This window comes from Varanus komodoensis, unplaced genomic scaffold (assembly GCF_004798865.1).
Source record: "Varanus komodoensis strain SLA01 unplaced genomic scaffold, ASM479886v1 scaffold1, whole genome shotgun sequence".
Taxonomy (NCBI): Eukaryota; Metazoa; Chordata; class Lepidosauria; order Squamata; family Varanidae; genus Varanus; species Varanus komodoensis.
The window spans coordinates 16,894,052-16,913,229 of NW_025335268.1; the positions used below are offsets into that span (position 1 = coordinate 16,894,052).

The following is a 19,178-nucleotide window of genomic DNA, read 5'->3' on the forward strand; positions in this document are numbered from 1 at the left end:
TACTGTGTTTCAAGTACCTCTCCCCAATTTGAGAAAGTACCATTGATAAGCACACTTTGAGTCTGATTCTTTAACCAATGGTGGATCCACCTGATAGTTGTTCCATATAGCGTGCTTTTACCTAGCTTACTAGTTAGCTAATAGCATGCCCCAATTATAGATTGATCTCCCCAACAAGGCCCATCTGGGACCCACAGACTTCTAATAATGTATTAGACTGTTTTGCTGTGCTACACTTCCCATTAGCTGCAGAAAATTTCCAGTTACACTGTAGGCTGCACTCTCAGAGGAGAGAATGCAGTGAAATTTCACTACTTTCTGAGAGCAGTTGAATTACCAATATAAAAGTTGAGCATATAGGAGCATGTACCTCTAGATAAATATAATGCTAATATGTTTGCCTTCAAAATCAAAGAACATACCTTAACAACCAACTATGCAAGGCTCGAAACAAAACAAAACAGAGCTAGATGCATTGGTCCACCAGGACAGGGAAATTCAAAATCTACAGTTGGGCAATACTTTTATTAAGAACAGTCAAAATACCACAAAGAATATGCAAGCTTTCTGGCTCTCTAGAACTCTTCATCAAACTGAGTGGTAAAAAAGGGATGTCACAAGAGGCAGCAAAGTCCAAAGCTTGGGCCATATGCTGTGGCCATGAAGTCTGCAGCTTAGAAATCTTCAGTCTCAAAATGGAACAAGCTTCTAAATGGCAAGCATTTAGCACTACCAGTTGGAAAGCATTGTTCCGGGATTCCTCTGCTTCTTGTCCAGCGCAGCCGAGGCGCATAGAGCCAAAACATCAGGATGCTTTTATTGACACAGGCTATAACTTCACTTACAGCCCACTCTTGAATGGGCAACTGAGACCAATGAATTTTACAAAGCAGATGAAAACTGCTAGAACTGATTGGCTGCTATCTGAATCAATAGAATTTCCAGAATTTTTGGGCTCTTCTCAGGGGTGTAGTTGTGCAGATTGTCATGATGAGCACCTTCACATCCAAATTTATCACTGTACCACTGCTGTAGAGAGATTTTCTGCTGTAAGAAAGAAGCGATGAGAAAACACAGGAGCTTTGTTTGGCCTCCCTGTAAAATTCCATGAATGAGGTAGGTTGATAGCATGACAAAAGCCTTTTCTGAAAGTGCCTGGAGAGTACAGACTGAATGAAAGTCATTGGTAGGTATTGCAGTTATCAGATTTCAATGAACATTCAGGGAAGCAGCAGCCATCGCTGAAATGTGATTTAGAAACATGACCTTGGCTTAGCCATTAGAAAGTTTCCTCACTTTGTAGCTCGGACAGCAGTAACAGAAGCAACAATAATTCTTCGTTTCAGACCATCCCATTGTTTTCATCCACACTCACCCTTTTCCTCCAACAATTGTGATTACTGGTTTGCTTACATTTGGGCTGGAGGAGGGGCCCTTGGAATGATTTAGAATATATTTCACCCCTTTGTTCTCCTTTGTGCTCGCTGGCTCCTGGATCTCAGAAGAGGCAAGATGAAACACCAAGCAGGAAATTATAATATGATCCAATATTTTTGGTATTGTTAAACTTCCCTTTCCCTGCAGGGGGCTGGTATCACTGAGAGGCCATCAGCCCTGCAACCCGAGCTCTGCCTGGATGCGCTTTCATGAACTGCCTAGTGGGGGATTCTGTGGGGTAAGATGTTCCGCATGATCGTAAATCGCTTGTTATTCCAGCAAGGACTTTCTCTTTGGCTTCTGTTCTGGTATCCTACTGAGTTTCCAGGGGCAGCAGGAGGGGATGCTTGGCAAGCTGTAGGTCCTTTGCTGGACATCGCAGGGATTAAGCATCCATTGAGGATTCCACTTTCCTTGCTCTGATCTCTTAAACAGTGGATTCAAGGTGTTAAGAGGCTGCTGCCCTGGAGGCAAAACCATGGCAGATGCAGGGCAGGAGGGCGAACAACTGAGTTGTCACTGGTGTGAATGACGGGAAGCTTGGGAATCTGTCATCTGTCGTTGGGCTTCCCTGCATGAGACTTTTAACCTGCCACTTTACCAACCCTCCTGCTTTTGGATTCCATGTGGGGTTAAGATAAACTCTGTTATACCATGTTTGTTTTATCCTATCTGCCCATCCCTTCTCCACCGTTCTATATTTTTTGCTACCCAGCCACAAGGGGGCTACTGTATAGGGGAATGGCAGTAATACATGAGCTTTTCATTCTGGTTCCTTCTACCATTTCCACATAATGCTACACCTTTTCCCACTCTAAAAATACTTGGACAGCATGGGAAATGCCCTGGAGCATGACCATGTTGTGTAAAAAACACCCAAACTATTGTGAGTGGGAAACAACAGGCACAAAATAAATGCCTGGTGAGGAGAAGCCACTGGAAGCAGAGGAGGTGTGAACAGAGAGGTCAGCAAAGCATTTGTAAGCAGTGTGAACTATCCAGCCTCGCACAAATGGATTCTACAGCAAAACCACTGGAACCTGCAACTAAGGGTAGGAGGGTGGAGCACACATGTTCAGGGCTCCAGCCAACCACTTCGGCCGTATTCCAGGACATTTCATTCCATTCTTCCTTCTCTCCCAGGATGGTTTTCTAATTTCTCTTCCCAACAGATGCTCAGCCTTCTATAGGTACTGAGCATGCTTAGTCTTCCTCGGGCTGTGGAGGGAGGCGAGCCACTGCTCCTTAGGCTTTTCTTCTGTCATAATTCCGCAAATGTTGGGATTGTCCTGAGCATGCTGATACCTCCCCCTTGCTTCTCAGTGGTCCTGTTTTCGCAGCATAACAATTGGCACGTGGCACCTAACTTCGTTATCAGCAGGAGTGATGGTCTGACAATACAGTAGGGAAAGCTGAAGTTCAGCCAATGGAGTGGCCATGTCCTGATACAAAGTGTTGCCCTCCAGAGTATCCTGGGAATGCAGCAACACGTAAAGGAAGTACTAGTGTCCCACCACCAGCCCTCATGCATTCCAGTTTGGGACAGAGGCTGTGCAGGGGCCAAGGAGAGGCCACTTATTGCGCAGAAGAAATCCAATCCAAAACACAAAGGAACAAAAGTTTAAAAAGGCACAGATGTTCTTTATGCGTGTCCACCCTACTCCTGGGAGGCAGCCCACTGCAGCTGTTGTCCGCCTGAGGCTCTGTTCACTCAACTGAACAGAGTCAGCATGGAACCCTCCCAGCCATTCTGATTTTTTTTTCTTCATTTGGACAAACATGGAGGGGATTCTGTTTTAATTATTCATTTTCATTATAAAATTACAGCAAAACCAAACCAAAAAAGGAAAGAATAAATTGTGACTATATAAATTTGAATATCTTAATGTAAATGCAATTATAGTGTATGTGAGAGAGATAATATAAATAAAAGATTTCTGAGAATCATGCATACACTTCAACAAGGCAAATCAAATATTTATACATACATATGCATCCATAGGTAGCATCTATGTATTACCCACTCAAATTCTGAAAGTGATTCATCAGTTGATCACATTATAGAAGGGGCGTACAAACTTTTAGCTACCAAAAAGATGCAGAGAATCCTTTGACCATGTGGTAACTTCTAGGAAACGGGTAGATACGTTAAGAGAGCAAGTACTTCAGTAAATATTAAAGAGCATTCCAATAGAAAGTTTATCCATATAATAACCTCCTCCCCAAAAGTGACAACTATGGGCATTACCAAAACATTGTTAAAAGAAGCATTAGGTATGTTACATCTACAGCAAATATTCACTTTCCAAGGAGCTTTGTAGCATCCAACAGACATGGAACAAGACATTTTGTGGACTAGGCTCCATAGAGAGTTCCAGATGCTAAAGTAGTGGTCCATTGATTAGGGAAAATGGGACGGTCCCATTCCCTTTTCCATTCTTGTCTAAGACACTGTGTATTAAATTTATTTGCTGATAATTAGTGTTTATAAACATGGATAAAGGGTTAATATAACTTATCAGCCTCAGGAAGTATTTCCAATATCAGAGGAGGCTCTGAAGCTATAAAAGTGACAGGGCCAAACCTAGACTTTCCCATTCAACCACAGCAGGCACATTTTTGGCTTGTGAAGCTAGTTACCAGAAATGGGTGTTTAGCAAATGTCATGAGAGCCTTCTACAAATACCCCCATTGGATCATTCCAGGACAAACCTGAACCTGAACATTTCTGTGGAATCAAAGCAACATGTAGCAACTAGGACAAGCCTTGTACGTAGAAATGCTGAAAAGTTCGAAATGCTGGAACATGGAGAAAAGAGTGACCAACCAGCTAGCTTTGCTAGGAGGAAAAGGTACAATATTTGGGTCTTTTTAGTTTAGAAAAATTGTGAGTAAGGGGGGACACAATAGAGTTGTGTAAGATTATGTATAGTGTGGAGAAAGTGAAGGGGCACCCAATCTTTGCAGGTCAAAGAGTACATTTGGAATTTTGAGAGTGTTGGGAGAGCTCTTACAAAATGGCATCAGTTAGGGGCTTGCCCATTCATAAAATAAGTGCTGTGGTGTTACAGCCTGTCACAAAACACTCATTCCTGAAAAACCAAACAAGGGCATTAAATTAAAAGTAATCTACCTAACAACCACAGTACCAGGCAGAGGCAGGTTCTCACAAAAGCACTGTCTTGAACCCCAGTACAGATGACCTGGAGGACAGCATTTCATTTTGCAGCATGCCAGACCCCCATTAAATGTATTAATTTTAAAAATCATAAGAAATAAAAAGTAGGAAGAAGGAGGAGGTCAGTATGGAAGCACCATGTTGGAGACCCTAAGGAGGGATTATTTTTCCTTTTGTCATGATAATAGAACCAAGAGACTTCTGATCCCAAAAGTTGATCCAAAGACAAAAGCCGGTGCTTCTTTAGAGAACATTAAAAGAAGTCATGTGGAATCAAACCAAGGTTGCACCTAGTCTACACAGGTCCTCTTTACACAGTGATCAACCAGCTGCTAGTGTGAAGCTGACAAGTAGAAGACCAGGACAATAACACCCTTTTGCTTGTGTGCCCAGCAACTGGTTGACAGAATTTCTGGGCAGTAACCAGTGGAGACCACCCAGCCCCACCAGTTCTTTCCTGCAAGTGGCACCCATGGGTGGCAAAAGAGAGGTGTGCTTCCCTGAGCAACCTGAAATGAGCAGAAATGCTCATTCTGGAGCAGGCCAGGCCAGTGAAGTACCACCAAACTGCCCTTTTCCAGAAACTAGCATTCATGCTCATTTCAGGGCTTGCCCATGGCAGTGCTAAATCTCCATTGTGCAAGCAGTGGGTGCCTCTTGTGCAATGGACTTGATGGTAATAGGCCCCACTTGTATTCTGTGGATTAGCCTCACTTAGGCTCCATTCATTTTGATGGGTCTACTCCAAGTTGGACTAATATTGGATATATGCTATATCCTGGAACAGAAACAATGTGCCTCTGAATACCAGTTGCTAGGTTACAAGATGCTGACAAAAGTGCATATAGTCAAGGCTATGGTTTTTCCAGTTGCAATGCATGGCTTTGAAAGCTGGACCATAAGGAAGGCTGAGCGCCGAAGAACTGAGTCCTTTGAATTGTGGTGCTGGAGGAGACTCCTGCGAGTCCCTTGGACCGTAAGGCAGTCAAACCAGTCAGTCTTAGAGGAGATCAACCCTGACTGCTCTTTAGAAGGCCTGATAGTGAAGATGAAACTCAAATACTTTGGCCACCTAATGAGAAGGAAGGACTCCCTGGAGAAGAGCCTAATGCTGGGAACAATTGACAGGAAAAGGAGGAGATGGTAGAGGATGAGGTGGCTAGATGGAGTCACTGAAGCAGTCGGCATGAGCTTAAGTGGACTCCGGAGGATGGTGGAGGACAGGAAGGACTGGGTGAATGTTGTCCATGGGGTCGCAATGGGTCAGATGCGACTTCACAACTAACAACAACAAGGTTACAAGAGCAGGTGAGGGGTTTTGTGCTCATGTCCAGCTTGTGGACTTCTCATTGGCATCTGGTTGGCCATGGTGGCAAACCAGACAACAAAGTTTTTGTTGTCTTGTGCCCTCAAGTTGTCTCCAACTTATGGTGACCCTATAAATGAAAGTCCTCCAGAATGTCCTATGCATAACAGCCTTGCTCAACTCTTCTAAGTTCAAGGCTGTGGCTTCCTTTATGAACTCAATCCATCTCATATCTGTGTTCCAGAAGCACTTCTTAGCCACTATCCTGTCCCTTAGTTCCCAGAGTTTCTGTAAGTGGAGCAAGAGGGAAGGTAAATTTGCACCAGGGTGTCCAGAAACCCGGGGCCAATGGCACACATGGAATTTATTTTTTGGTAAAACCTAGGTGTCATAATGTAAATTATCAGATGTCTTCAAATGTTTGTGTATTAGTTACAAATCTGCCAGAACCATGCAAATAAGTAGTTGGCATACTTCCCAACTACTTCCAACAAACCTCATGTTATGGGCATTTACAGAAAATTAGGGCCAGATTGAAATAAGTTTTACTTTTGTAGGTTTTTTCTCCACAGTCTACTTTTGTGGCCATCATTTTTAATCACATAACAGAAAAGTGGCTTTGATAGCCATATAATTCTGCAGTACCTAAAGTACTGTAAAATCTGTTGACATATGGATCAAGGAAATGGAAAAATCACAAAATAATCTAGCTTGAATCTATTAGAAACAAGGCCCTGGGGAGAGAGGGCTAATGTTTGAATAATCAATTTTTAAAGAAAATAATGGCAGTGGTGACTCATGAAAGCACTGGGGAGGTCAGTGATGTTTAACAGCATTTCCTAATGTGGTGCTCTCCAGATGGACTGCAGTTACCATCAGCCACAGCCAACATGACTGTTGACTGATGCTGATGGAAGTTCTATTATTATTTATATCTCACCCTTTTCTCTCTTGCAAGGTACCCAAGGTGGCTTACATAATCCTCCATTGTTTAAAACTTACAACAACCTTGTGAGGTAGGCTGGGTTGAGAGTAAGTAACTGGCCCAAAGTCACCCAGTTTGCTACATGGCCAAGTGGGAACTAGAACCTAGATCTTCTGGGTCCCCTGTCCTGCACCAGATCTCTAGAGCACTGTGTAGCCAGCATAGCTCATGATAAGGGCCGATGAGGCTTATAGTCTATAACATCTGGAGGGCACCCTATTGATGAAGGCTGGTGTAAAATGCCTTCTGCCCAGTGCTTCAGTGTCACTGAACCTGGTCCAGTTGTTGCCTTTTACATATTCTGTGATAGCCACTGAGGAACTAGTCCCCCTGGAAGTATCCTCTCTATCAGTATCTGGAAAACTGGCAAAGTCTCAGCCAGCTGCTCGGAAAAGTGTATGCATATAGCTTTTGTTTTCTCATGATAACCTGCACAGAATGGCCACTTAGATGCTCTTATTCTGTTTTAGTTTTATTTCCTCTTGTTTTAAGAATTTTTGTTAATAGTCCAGAGGGTTTTAATAAATGAAATAAATAAAAATCTAATAATAATACTGTCATCAAGAAAGCCAAAGCAACCTTTTCTAATTGAAGTAAGTGGTTGTTTGCTGCCTGCAGCTTTGTTGTTCCCCACCCAAATGGCATGAATTTTGCACGTCTTCTATTTTCTTCAAACGGCATCAGATCTGACAAATTTCAGACTAACTGGGCAAAGGCTTGTCACAGGCAATTTAAAAAGCAAATTCTATAGTCCTGGCTTGACCTGTGAGAAAACACACAGACCCTGATAGGAAATAAGGTGAGGCTAACAGGAATGTGCTGAAAGAAATCCTGCAGAAGTGGTAACCAGGTTAGGGAGAAGTTGTCATGGCATCTTCTAGGATAGCCAAGACATCTGCTTACAAGTGCCAGCTGCAATAAATAAATTCAGCAAAAACAGTTCTAAAGTTTGACCACTAGAGGCCGCACCATAACAAAAATGTATTGCTCTGTTACTGAATTCTACATAAAACCTGTGCATGCGTGTTAAGGAACCTTAAATAAAGCTGAGTCCAAAGCATAGAGACTGTGTCCCAGGGAAAACTGGATCCAGTGATAACTTGCATTGGGCCTATTCACAGGGCTCTGTTTTACCCTGCCTTTTGTAGAAGTTCTAGCTCAGGGTTGAGCAGCTGATGGATCTCCAGTTGTTTTGACCTACAGCACCCATCAGCCCTTACCATTGGCTGTGCTGGCTAGTCCCTGCTCTAGGATCTCCAAAGACTGCTTTATCTGGGTAAAATCTGACTTTTGAATATAATGCAAATTTGAATTAAATGTGATGTCCAGATTCTACAGGAGAAAAATCCACCCATTTCAGTGGCTGGCATTTACTTTAAACCTTGCTGCCTCACCTGTGCATGCACTTTCCGCAGCACACTAAGGATCCAGGGCTGAGGAGTGCATCGTAGCAGTGGCTGATGTCCTCCCCATAGCAGGAGATCCTGGCTGACCACCAAAGCCTCTGGTCCTACGGTTAGACACCCATGTTTTGTCTGCTATAGCACTTGCTGAAAACCAGTTTATTTAAACAAACTTTCCCTGACGGAGCAACCAGTTTTATTGGCATACTTTGACAAAAATACTAATACAAAAATGTGTGTATGATAGAGGCACTTTTTAAAAAATGGTAGCAAACCAAGTGGCACCCCTCTAAAGTGGGAACTTCAGAATGGCTATCACTGACTGGCATCTTGGACATCACAAGCAGTAATCTCGGGTGGGGGGGGAAGCGGGGAGAACAGAAGCTGTGGCAAGTAAAACAGGTACATGGTCATGATGGGGGACACTGAGCCAGTGCCAGTCACTCCACCATGCTGCTTGGGCTTCACTGGGGCAGGTGGCACGGGCAGTGACTCAGGCAAGCTCAGCCAAACCAGCAGGGAAGGTTTGCCACTCATGCCAAGTGGCTCAGTGGTCACAATCCAGGACCAATGAGGGAGTCTGTTGCCCAGGTTTGGGAAGCAGTCCACCTTCACACAGCGTGACAGCCCCACATGGCTTGTCACTCATGATGGGCTGTCATGTCATGCAAACCCAGACTTTTTCTTTTTGCTTAGGCTGCAGAGTTATCTCAGCCTGCTATACAGCCGGTGGTTCTTTCCAGCCTGTTTCTTCTCTTTGCATTCTGGTAATGGATCTTTGGTCACTGAGTCCTTGGATTTGTGCTGCTGTGCTACAAACGGGGTCTGTGGGTGGAGCCACTCTCTGCAGGTGTGGCTAGTGAGAGAAGGTGACCTCTGCACTTGCAGCCAAGCTCTCCATTTCCTGGAGCTGAGTGGAAGCGTGTGAGCAAACAGAGACCTCGGCAGGGGCCTGCTGCAAGTGGCAAGGACAGGGTAGGAATACAGGTTTAGAGCATGTGGCTTGTTTGAAGTCTCTTTCTCTCTCCAGGTTGGGATTTTGTTCTCTCCTTTCAGTTGGCTGCTGAGTCAGCCCACTCACCTGTGATTATAATGGTTGCTATTTTCAAATTGCCTTTAAAAACCTGGATGGAGCTCACCTGCTGAGTCATTTGCTTTAGCCTAGAGCTAGAAGAGCCTTGTGGGTGGAGCCACAGGAGGGTAAAAGGACAGCTTCGCAGCAGCAAAGCTTTCTGTTTTGTGGGATTGAGCCACTCCAGGGAGCAAACGAGAGCTCTGCAGAGAACATGGGGCAGGGAGTCCAGGGAAATGGCAAGAACATTGGGAATGTCATGACCACCTGTAGGAGTTATTCCAGTAGTCCTGGGATGTAGACCATGTTTGTCTTCTTTCCTGAGGAATGCCTGTCCGAGAGTGGCATTTTGCAGGGATCTGTCCTCTGCTGTTCGACAGTTTTTATAAATGACCTGGATGGGGGTGTGAAGGGATTGGCTTGTCAAATCTACATATGACACAAAGTTTGGAGGTGATAACCACACCAGAGAAGACAGAATCAAGGTTGAAAAAGACCTTGGAAGACCAGAACCATGAACAAGATGAAATTCAATAGTGATAAATATAAAGCCTTACATTTAGGTACACCTGAAATCAAAGGCACATGTATAGGATCACAGAGACCTGGGTGAGCAGTAGTTTGTCTGGAAAAGACCTAGGTGGCTTTGTGGGTGACAGACTGAGGCAGCAGTGTGATGTGGCTGATAACAATATTAATGCAATTGGCTATGTTAAATGGAAAAATTATTCCTCTGTATTCTGGATTAGTTGCACTGTATTTGGAACATGGGTTCATTCCTGGGCAGCATTTTTAAAGAAAAATACTGAAAAACTTGTCCAGAGCAGCCAGGATGATGAGGGCTCTGGAAACCATGTCATTTGAGGAAACCTGAAAAGCTGGATATGTTTAGCCCAGAGAATAGAAGCTTAAGGGGACACGTAATAGCACTGTTCAAATATCTGAAGCACAGAATCTCAGCAAGTGGAGCAGAATACTGCTGCAGAGGCAGAACTAAGACGAATGGCTGGAAGCTGCAAGGAAGCAGATTTTGGCTAAACATCAGGATATTTGCCCATAGAACAGGCTGACTTGTGACAGGGAGTTTCTTCTTCATTGGAAGAAGCTATGGGGAGACGATGTGTCAAAGATTCTGAACTAGACAGCTGCAGGATCCTTTCGAAATGATTCTAAGGACCCCCCCAAGATCTCTGTTAGTTTTTATACCAAGTAAGCTGTCATGGTGTCCCCCAGTGTGAGAATTTTAATCTGATGAGGATAACCACTGTTAGAGATTTCTTGCTGTGGCATGCGCAAACCAGAAAATCTAGACCTGGGCCTCTGGTATTTTAAAATATAGGCCTTCCTTGGCATAAGTGGACTTTAGCTATCTTGTTTATGTCGATAAAACAATAGAGCTTTAGTTATTATCTTCCTAGCCACCTCTGCCAGTCTTCCCACCAGGGGAATTTCTTACAAGAGATAAATCAAAGGAGTATGCACGGATGCACGCACACACACTGCTGTGTGTCCTCCCTTGACCATACTCCTTATCAGCATAGTACAATGGCTTCTGTTTGCAGGACTGTGCTATCACTTGGCACCTTCAAGCAGGGAAGAGACCTTGGTAGGCCAGGCAGAGATACTCATTATGCATTGTAGTTATTAGCGCCTGCATAAGTAATCAGTATACTACATTATGATTATAATGTAATCTAGAATGTTGTATGCATGTACCATGCTCTGAATCATGCAACCTACGTAAGTACATCTTCTTTTGCGTGCTCTTGTTTGGACTTTTCGAGGTAACCCCCTTCTGCCTGTCCATCCTTCCAGCTGATTGGGGGTTCCCTTGCATACTATCCAGTTGTGCACTGTAAAACCTTGAAACATAGCTAGTGTTTGGTGTGTTGCAGAACAATAAACTTTTTTTATTGTCGCAGGACATAAAGCTGTTTTAATTGTCACCAAGACATTAAATTGGACCAGTGTCCAAACCTGGAAGTGGTATATCATTTCCTAGAAATCAAGAGACGCACCTCACCCATAGCCAGGGCTCAGGGTAATACACTTGCACTGCTCAGAAAACCACATCCCCTGATGTTTCCTGAGGAGAGTAATTTGTCTATTAAAACCAAATGAAATTTGTAGGATAGGTCTGTCTATAGAAATCACTGCCATGCCATTCTCAAAAGTGACAAGACCTTCGGATACTTCTGTAAGCAGGGTTTGGGTATTTTGTGAAGGGATCACAGTGAAACCTCACATACAAAGAGCACTGAATGAGTAAAGTGGATACCCCCTATTCCAAGTATGATTCACCCAACGTTCTTTCAGAAACTGAAGGTATTTTAATCAAGTTATATCATCATAAGCTGTAATAGAAGACTTTAGACACCAGGTGGCGCCAGGAAACTGTGTGATCTTCTGTATACTCTCACTTACAGCACAGAGGAAAAGTGGAAACCAAAAGTAGCTGAGATTGTTTTCACGCAGCAGTAACATTGTACCAAGCTGAATTCTTATTTGCTGGACCCTGTTGCAGACATGTGGCAGCAGATCCTACAGAATGTCCGGTGAGTGTAAAGATGCGGCAGGCAAGTTTCCAGAGAAGTTGATTAAAGTTGGGGTTTGGCTGGAATCTGCTTGGAAAATCATAACTGCTGAAAAGACAGTTTTGAAAACAGGGCAGCTAAACCAGGTAAATATAAATAGGGGAGCATGATAAAAACAAGGTCCAGCTCTTCTCCTTATGGAGCAGTGAATCTGGAATGGCTACCCATTTGAGTTCAGTCATATGGATCAGACTATTCCTTATATAAACATGCATCAAAAAGAGGCCGTTTTGTTGTTTTCAGTCGGCATGTGTTGAGAGGAGAGGGAAGTAAGGTTATACTAATTGAAGAACTGTGTGGAAGAATCTTAGCATTCTGCTGAGGGAGGGAGGGCTGCAAAGGTAAAATCACTGTCGTGATCCTGCTTGAAGCAAATGAGCATTTCTGAAGCTGTTTGGTGCTGAACAAATTCCAAATCTTACCCAGAGAAGGCCTCTAAGGAGGAAGATGCTTTAGGTTTTTTAATGCACTGCCCACACATTGGACTAACTATTGCATAAGCCAGTCTGCCTCTCTTGAATGCTGGGGACGTTTGTGTGTATGGTTCCTGATCTTCTGTAATCTAGGTGTAGTTTGCAAGCCCCGCTCCCTAATCCAAATATTCCAAGATTTGGGGTTTCAGATAAAGCTTCTTCTGCTTTGAACACTTGAAATGGCCTTAGCTAAGTCACCATCTTTCTGTGGCAGCCCCCATTTGCAATATGGGGACAATAAAACTGACCTAACTTACTAGGTCATTGTAAAGATTACAAGAAAATAATTTCTGTGAAGCATTTTGAACATGTCAAAAGCACCAGAGAAAACAGAATGTTGCTGTTATTTCCCTAAAAGCCTGGATGGGAATGGAGATTATTTCTCTGTTGATCCTTTTGCGGCTGCTGCGTCTAGAGCAAAGGACAGCCTTTCCATTAATTATTTGCGAAAGAGACATACACAGTCCAAAAGTACATACCAGGCCAACATCCAGTGCAATTGCAGATCGGAAGGAGAGCAAAGGTTTAAAAAGGTATAATTCCTCTTTGGTTTTCAGAGACTCAGTAAAGGTATTTTCAGTATAACTGAAGTATAAGATAGCCGTTTCTTCCAAAGGATTTCACATATTTCCAGAACTATTTTCTTTTGTCACTAAAAACATATTTCTTTCCCTGTCTAGTTCACTTATCTATTGCAATTTGCAGTTACATGCAAATTAAACATCTATTGGATGAGGGCAATGAACCAATTACCCAGGGAGGTCATGGGCTTCCCCACACTGGAGGCATTCAGGATGCAATTGGACAGTCATCTGAGAAGGATGGTTTACTTGGTGTCCTGCACTGAGCAGGGGGTGGACTTGTAGGCTCCTTCCAACTCTACTATTCTAAGATACACAAAGGACAACCAACATACTCTCCAGTAACTGAACCGCAAAATCCTCTCAGCTTCTACAAAATGCTCACTGTAAACCTTAGAAGACAAACATAACCAGAGGCTTGGCAGGGAGTAGCCTATTTGGTCTGGAGGCTGAATCTTTCATTTGGAGTCCCAAATCTCTGGAAAGCCATCTGCCCTCGCACACATGGGCCCTGGATCTTTGGAGCATCACCCTGCCCTTTAGAGTTGTCCAGCTGCCACCAGTTGCCATAATGCACATCTACTTCTTCCCTCTGAACTCAGTAGCCTCACAGTGCTTTTCAGCTGACAGTTAGGCACTTGGTCCCTGGCAACTCTGCACAAAATCTGTGCAGTCTCACCATGTCCTCCTTTTGACAGCTGAAACAGACAAGGAAATTGACAGAGGAAGGAGACATGTATCAGGTTGCCATAAGTGTGAACTTGCAGAGGACTGTTACCATTTTTTGAAAGCAAACTTTTCAGGGACTGGAGAAAGTACAATCCCAATTGTGTATTTTTGAGGCTCCTAAAAGTAAAAATGATGGCAAACTAGAAGTGCTATCAACTGGAGCACAGAGGGGGAGACAACAGGTGTTCTGCCATGAAGGATGCAAGGATATGTGCCAGGGCCACTGGAGGGCCAGTGATGGAGGAGGTGGAGGAGAACAGCCTATCCTGAGCCTAACTATCTGTTGGGAGCACTACGGGTTGACAGCATGACATGCAAATCTGCCCGTTCTTTTCAGTGCCAAACAAAGGCCATCCATGTTTTAAAAATAATTCATAATTTTAAATACTTCATGGCTTATAGCCTGGGTCTCTCAGTTTAAAATGTGTGTGGCAATAGAATAAATAATCACTCTGAGATGAAACTTGCCTACATACACTCATATATCCAAACACACAATCAATACTTTTTACTCCTTCTGTTTCCCCTCCTTCAATATTTCTAAGCGACAGCATTCATCCTAATAACGCAGACTGAAATTCTTATTTAAGACATACTCAAATATTTTCAAAATTATTTTTACTTATCAAACCTTTTTTCATTTAATATTGCAAGTTAAATTATCGTTAATAGCTATATTCCAAACTTCTTTATACCAGTCATCTATTTGATAATCACCTTTTATTTTCCAATTTCTTACTATTATTAATCTTACTGCTTTGAATACATTTGTCAACAATTATTTAACATTTTGTCCCACTTGTCCTCTAAATAATGGCAATAATGCTAGTCCGGGGTCTGCTTCAATGTGTTCATTTTTGTTCTATCAGTTTAGCTAGAACAAAAGAGTTATGCCTTTTGGCGCTTTTTATTTTCCCATAATTTTAATGTTTAAATATTTTAATTATGTTTTATGCTCAGTCCTGGATTATTATGGGTTTATATGTATTTATTGGGTATTCTGTTTGTAAGTTGTCCAGAGGCCCAATACCCAATTATATTCCAAGAGTTATTTTCAGAGAAAGCCCATCATATATGGTGGAAGCAACTACAAGTGCTTGCCATTCTTCTGTATGTACAGTTTGTCTCAACATCTGCCTCACAGTTTCTTTGATGCTTTTCTAGGTCTTATGACACACCCCAAATAAATATGATTGCCACTTCCTGCACTTTAGGAGGTGGAGTCCTCCTGGTTTACTGGCTTTTGTCCAGGCACAGAATGAAGACTTTAGAAATGGGAGAAGGATGGTGGGGCCCAGGTGAGAGACCAACAAGAGACAAAGAAGATGAAGAAATTCGACCCTTCCAAGTGCAAACATCTGAGAAGGAAATCCAGGTACTGGTAGATAATTGGGCTGAGGAATACAGGATAGACATGTGAACAGAGTAACTCACACTGCCATTTATCATTTACCTCACATTTTAAAAGTACAGTTGCTGTTCTGTTTAAGCTGGCATATCATGCATACATTACAAGTTTGTGGAGCAAGAACAAAAGCTGAGAAAGTAGTGATGAAGGCACACAGCAAGTCCCTAGCAGTGAATCCCAGATCCATCCAACTCTACTGGGCAACTCAAAGTTTAGTAAGCAGCTGCGAAGCAAATCTCCTCAGGTGAACAACCAACCAAATACAGGAAATTGAACAGGAAGTAACAAAACAAAGAACTGCTTCCGGGCACAGGTGCTCAGAGGTAGAGTGGCTAATGTAGTGCCATCCTTGAGCCCTTATACACAGCTCGTACGTTCGTCCAGTGCTGATCCCACTGGCTCAGCTTGGCCAAGTAATGATATCTTTCAGGAACAGCACAGTTCGTATATTACTATATTACTTGCAGCTTCTTTATTTCTTAGAAAGATGATGCATTGTACCTGAGTCAGAGTTAATCCAGTTTCCAAGAGATGCCTCTGGCTGTTGTAGGCAGAGCTATTTATTAATAAAATATAGAAGAATGTATCTGATTGGTGCGTTTCATTTTCCTTACAAGCTGTAATATATGTATTATATATTATACATAATATATACATATATATACATATGTATATATATGTAATATATGGCAGCAAAGGGAAAAGGCAGTGCTAGCTCCTGGTTTCTGAGGGCCCTGGGACAAGACCTCCTCAGTGGCCTCCCTCCCTTCAGGTCTACCTGCTCACTTGCTGCCCCCAGCTGGCACTGCTTGCCATGCTCTTTCTCATCACTGCAAGCATCTCTTGCTTGAGAGGCAGAGGGCTACTGAGCAAGGACACATCATGGCTGATCTATTCCTGTACAAAACAAACAAAACCTTTATCCCTGTCTAAATCCATTTTAAAAATGCCCCCAGGTTTTGACTGCTGTCCGTACTCTTGCCTCCAGGGCAAGAGGGTGGGCTGCACTTCCCCGTCCTCCTGTGCACCCAGAGTGAAGGGAATGGTAGAAAAGCAATGTGGTTTTGAAATATTTATTACAGCAAAGGAAGGCAACCTTTTTGAGCCAAAGGGCCACATGCAGGGCCTGGTGAAAGGTTGGGGTTCCATGCATACAGAAATAGATCCATGCACCCTTTCTTCACCTCACAAGGACCATGGTGGGCTGGGACAGAGAAGTTTAAACCATCCCTTACTCCCCACTGTTGCTGAGGAAGGAGGAGTCTTCAGCCTGATCAGAAAGGTCTAAAGCCACTCCCAGTGATCCCCTTCAGGATCATTCTTTCCCATGTTGGGGAAAGTTGCTGGGCCTTGGCAGGCTGCACAGGGACTAGCAGAGGGTTGTATATGGCCATGGGCCACAGACTGCAGACCCATGTTGCAGTATTGCTCACAACTGAAATAAACCTCCTTTCCTTCTTTCCAGGATCTGCACCTGTGCCTTGATCTGGCCCGCTACACCCCACCACTGGAGGGGGCAGCCTTCAACTATGGTTTCAACTCCAATTATCTGAAGAAAGTGGTTTCTTATTGGAGGAACCAGTTTGACTGGCAGAAACAAGTCAAAATCCTCAACCAGTACTCACATTATAAAACTACTATTGAAGGTGAATTTTTGCCTCTCAAAACTCACATTAGTCAATCCTGTAGCAGACTTGATCCTTTCAATCAACTATCTTCCCATTTTCCACATGGAACTTTCTCCGAGACAACTCCCACTTTAACTTATCTATTGTTTCTTCCAGGAATTGAGGTACACTTTATCCATGTGAAAGCATCTCCTAGCTCAAACGCAAAGGCAGTCAGGCCTTTGCTGATGGTTCATGGCTGGCCTGGCTCCTTCTATGAATTTTATAAGATCATCCCACTGCTGACAGATCCTGCTGCTCATGGACTGCATGGTGAAGATGTGGTGTTTGAAGTTATCTGCCCATCCATCCCTGGCTATGGTTTCTCTGAGGCCCCACACAAGCAAGGCAAGTGGCAAATGAACCAACAGGTTTCTAGGCCGGTTTTGAATTAACTGTTAATATAATCTTAACAGATACAGTCTTAATCACGTCTGTCTTTCAAATTACAGGCTTTGACACACTGGCTGCTGCTCGAATCTTTCACAAGCTGATGCAGAGATTGGGCTTCCAGGAATATTACCTACAGGGTGGAGACTGGGGCTCACGGATCACCACAAACATGGCCCAGATGCTGCCAAAGTGAGTGGTGGATGGTTTGATCTCTGTCTCTGGGTAGTATCCAGAGGTATCTGTCCACTAGTGGTAAAGACATAGCATGAACAGAAGCACACACTGTCACGGTCATAAACACCATCACAGTCATAACTGCCGCTTGACAGTGTAGCAGGAAACTAGTTATGGTTGCACAAGCAATGGTTTCTGTTAGTGCAATATTATTAGGACTGTGGGATTCTGACCCTAGTTGGACTATTGAACTGTGGGTTGTAGTTTGCAAGCAAGTCTTCCCTATGCAAAGTTAAGGCAGCAGCCATTTTCAAAAGATTAATCTAGTTTAGCTAACCAGACAGAGTCTTTTCCCATCAAAGATCCTATTACATAGCTATATCCCAAAGATTAGGATTAATAAATAGAATGAGTGCTTCTTATAAAACTGGATTCAGAAAAATAACTGAAAAAAAGAAACCTGGAGTAGATTCCATTCCCATTAATCAGTCTCCCTCCCCCGAATTAGCTGTTCCAGATTAGCTCCTATTGCAGCATAAGGGAAGCAACTGAGAAATGTCAGCTAGCATCTCTATTACAACTGCTATTAAATAGCAGCAATATATCCTTATCAGTGCCCACAATGATTATATATCTTCTGTGTCAGTTTTCTTCTTTTTATTGTTCTTAATGATTCTGACTCTGAGGCTGCCATTTAAGCACACTTACTAGGAAGTCTCACTGAATCCACTGTAACTTATTTCTGAACAAACATGCTTAGGATCAATCTTCATGCCTTTTCCTTGATTTCAGTCGCATAAAAGGGCTTCACCTGAACATGGTCTTCGAAAGCAATATTGGTTTGAGTGGCTTGGTGTCTTTACTACTGGGAGCCTACGTGCCATGGTTAGTGGGCCTCACCAGGGAAGACGCACGCCGTTTATTCCCATATTTCAAGAAGCACGTGTATACTATCTTGCGAGAAAGTGGATACTTGCACATCCAGGCCACCAAACCAGACACAGCAGGTTTGTCAACTAAATCCCTCATCTTTCACTTTGTTCCTGCTTTTATAAATCAAGGATAATACTGATAGTCAAGCTGAAATGAAAGTGCAGGCAATAATCCCACACAACTGGGGGAGCGGATGAATTAATTTAATACATGGAACAGTTTGTGGGTAGCCACATAGCTTTGAATCAAGTGAAACACTAACTGGGTTCATGAGACATGCCAAGTCACAATACCTTGAAAGCTACACTGGCTTAGTGTTTTGTCCAAACCTGGGATGGATTTGCCAAGATGCCTTAAGTCTGGCTTATAAGCTACCCTGATAAGCCATGGCACAGTACAGAGTTTGTTTGCCCCACAAAGCTTTGCCTTGTCATCTGAACCTAGATGACACAATGTGGAGGTGGGTGTGGAAGAAGGCAAGCCAAACTGCTACAGAGCCACTCGGCAGGAGTAGCAAATGAGGGTTCCCACTTTGGCCAAATGGCTTTAAGCAAGCACTAATGACAGCCACCCCGAAGTGGCACTTTGAGAGCGCTGTCAGAGGCTTCCTGTGCTGCAGCAGCCAGTCAAAGGACCTGGCAGTTGTGGTGGTGCAGGTGAGTCATGCTCAGGCTGAGCAGAACATGGCTTGCCAGCAGCTGCCATGCCACCCAGAGGAGTGGGAGGAGCATTCTGGTGGTTTGGGTCTTGGCAGAGAAGGGTTGTCTACTTGGCAACCCCGTCTGTAAGAATCAGCAGCAGCTTGCAACATCCCCACCATTGCTGCCTGTTGTTGTCACATTCCC

The 19,178-nt window shown here is 43.4% G+C and overlaps 2 protein-coding genes across 4 annotated transcripts in view; one reads left to right on the forward strand and one right to left on the reverse strand.

Annotated features, from left to right (window-relative positions):
• LOC123032030 (epoxide hydrolase 1-like) overlaps positions 1–19,178 on the forward strand; it is a 47,532-nt gene that overhangs the window by 23,389 nt on the left and 4,965 nt on the right. Inside the window, exons 1-7 of one of the 3 annotated variants that reach the window (XM_044447682.1) lie at positions 9,219–9,284; positions 11,808–11,936; positions 14,923–15,133; positions 16,632–16,812; positions 16,951–17,181; positions 17,286–17,415; positions 18,193–18,407. In XM_044447682.1, the coding sequence (XP_044303617.1) occupies positions 11,908–11,936; positions 14,923–15,133; positions 16,632–16,812; positions 16,951–17,181; positions 17,286–17,415; positions 18,193–18,407 (997 nt within the window). In that variant the 5' untranslated portion in view covers positions 9,219–9,284; positions 11,808–11,907. Of the gene's footprint in view, positions 1–9,218; positions 9,297–11,807; positions 11,937–14,922; positions 15,134–16,631; positions 16,813–16,950; positions 17,182–17,285; positions 17,416–18,192; positions 18,408–19,178 lie in introns of those variants that run through there. The other 2 variants (XM_044447852.1, XM_044447766.1) reach the window with 2 other exon arrangements.
• The window catches only part of LOC123032212 (MAD2L1 binding protein), a 40,423-nt gene that overhangs the window by 8,214 nt on the left and 13,031 nt on the right, over positions 1–19,178 (reverse strand). The window lies entirely within an intron of this gene.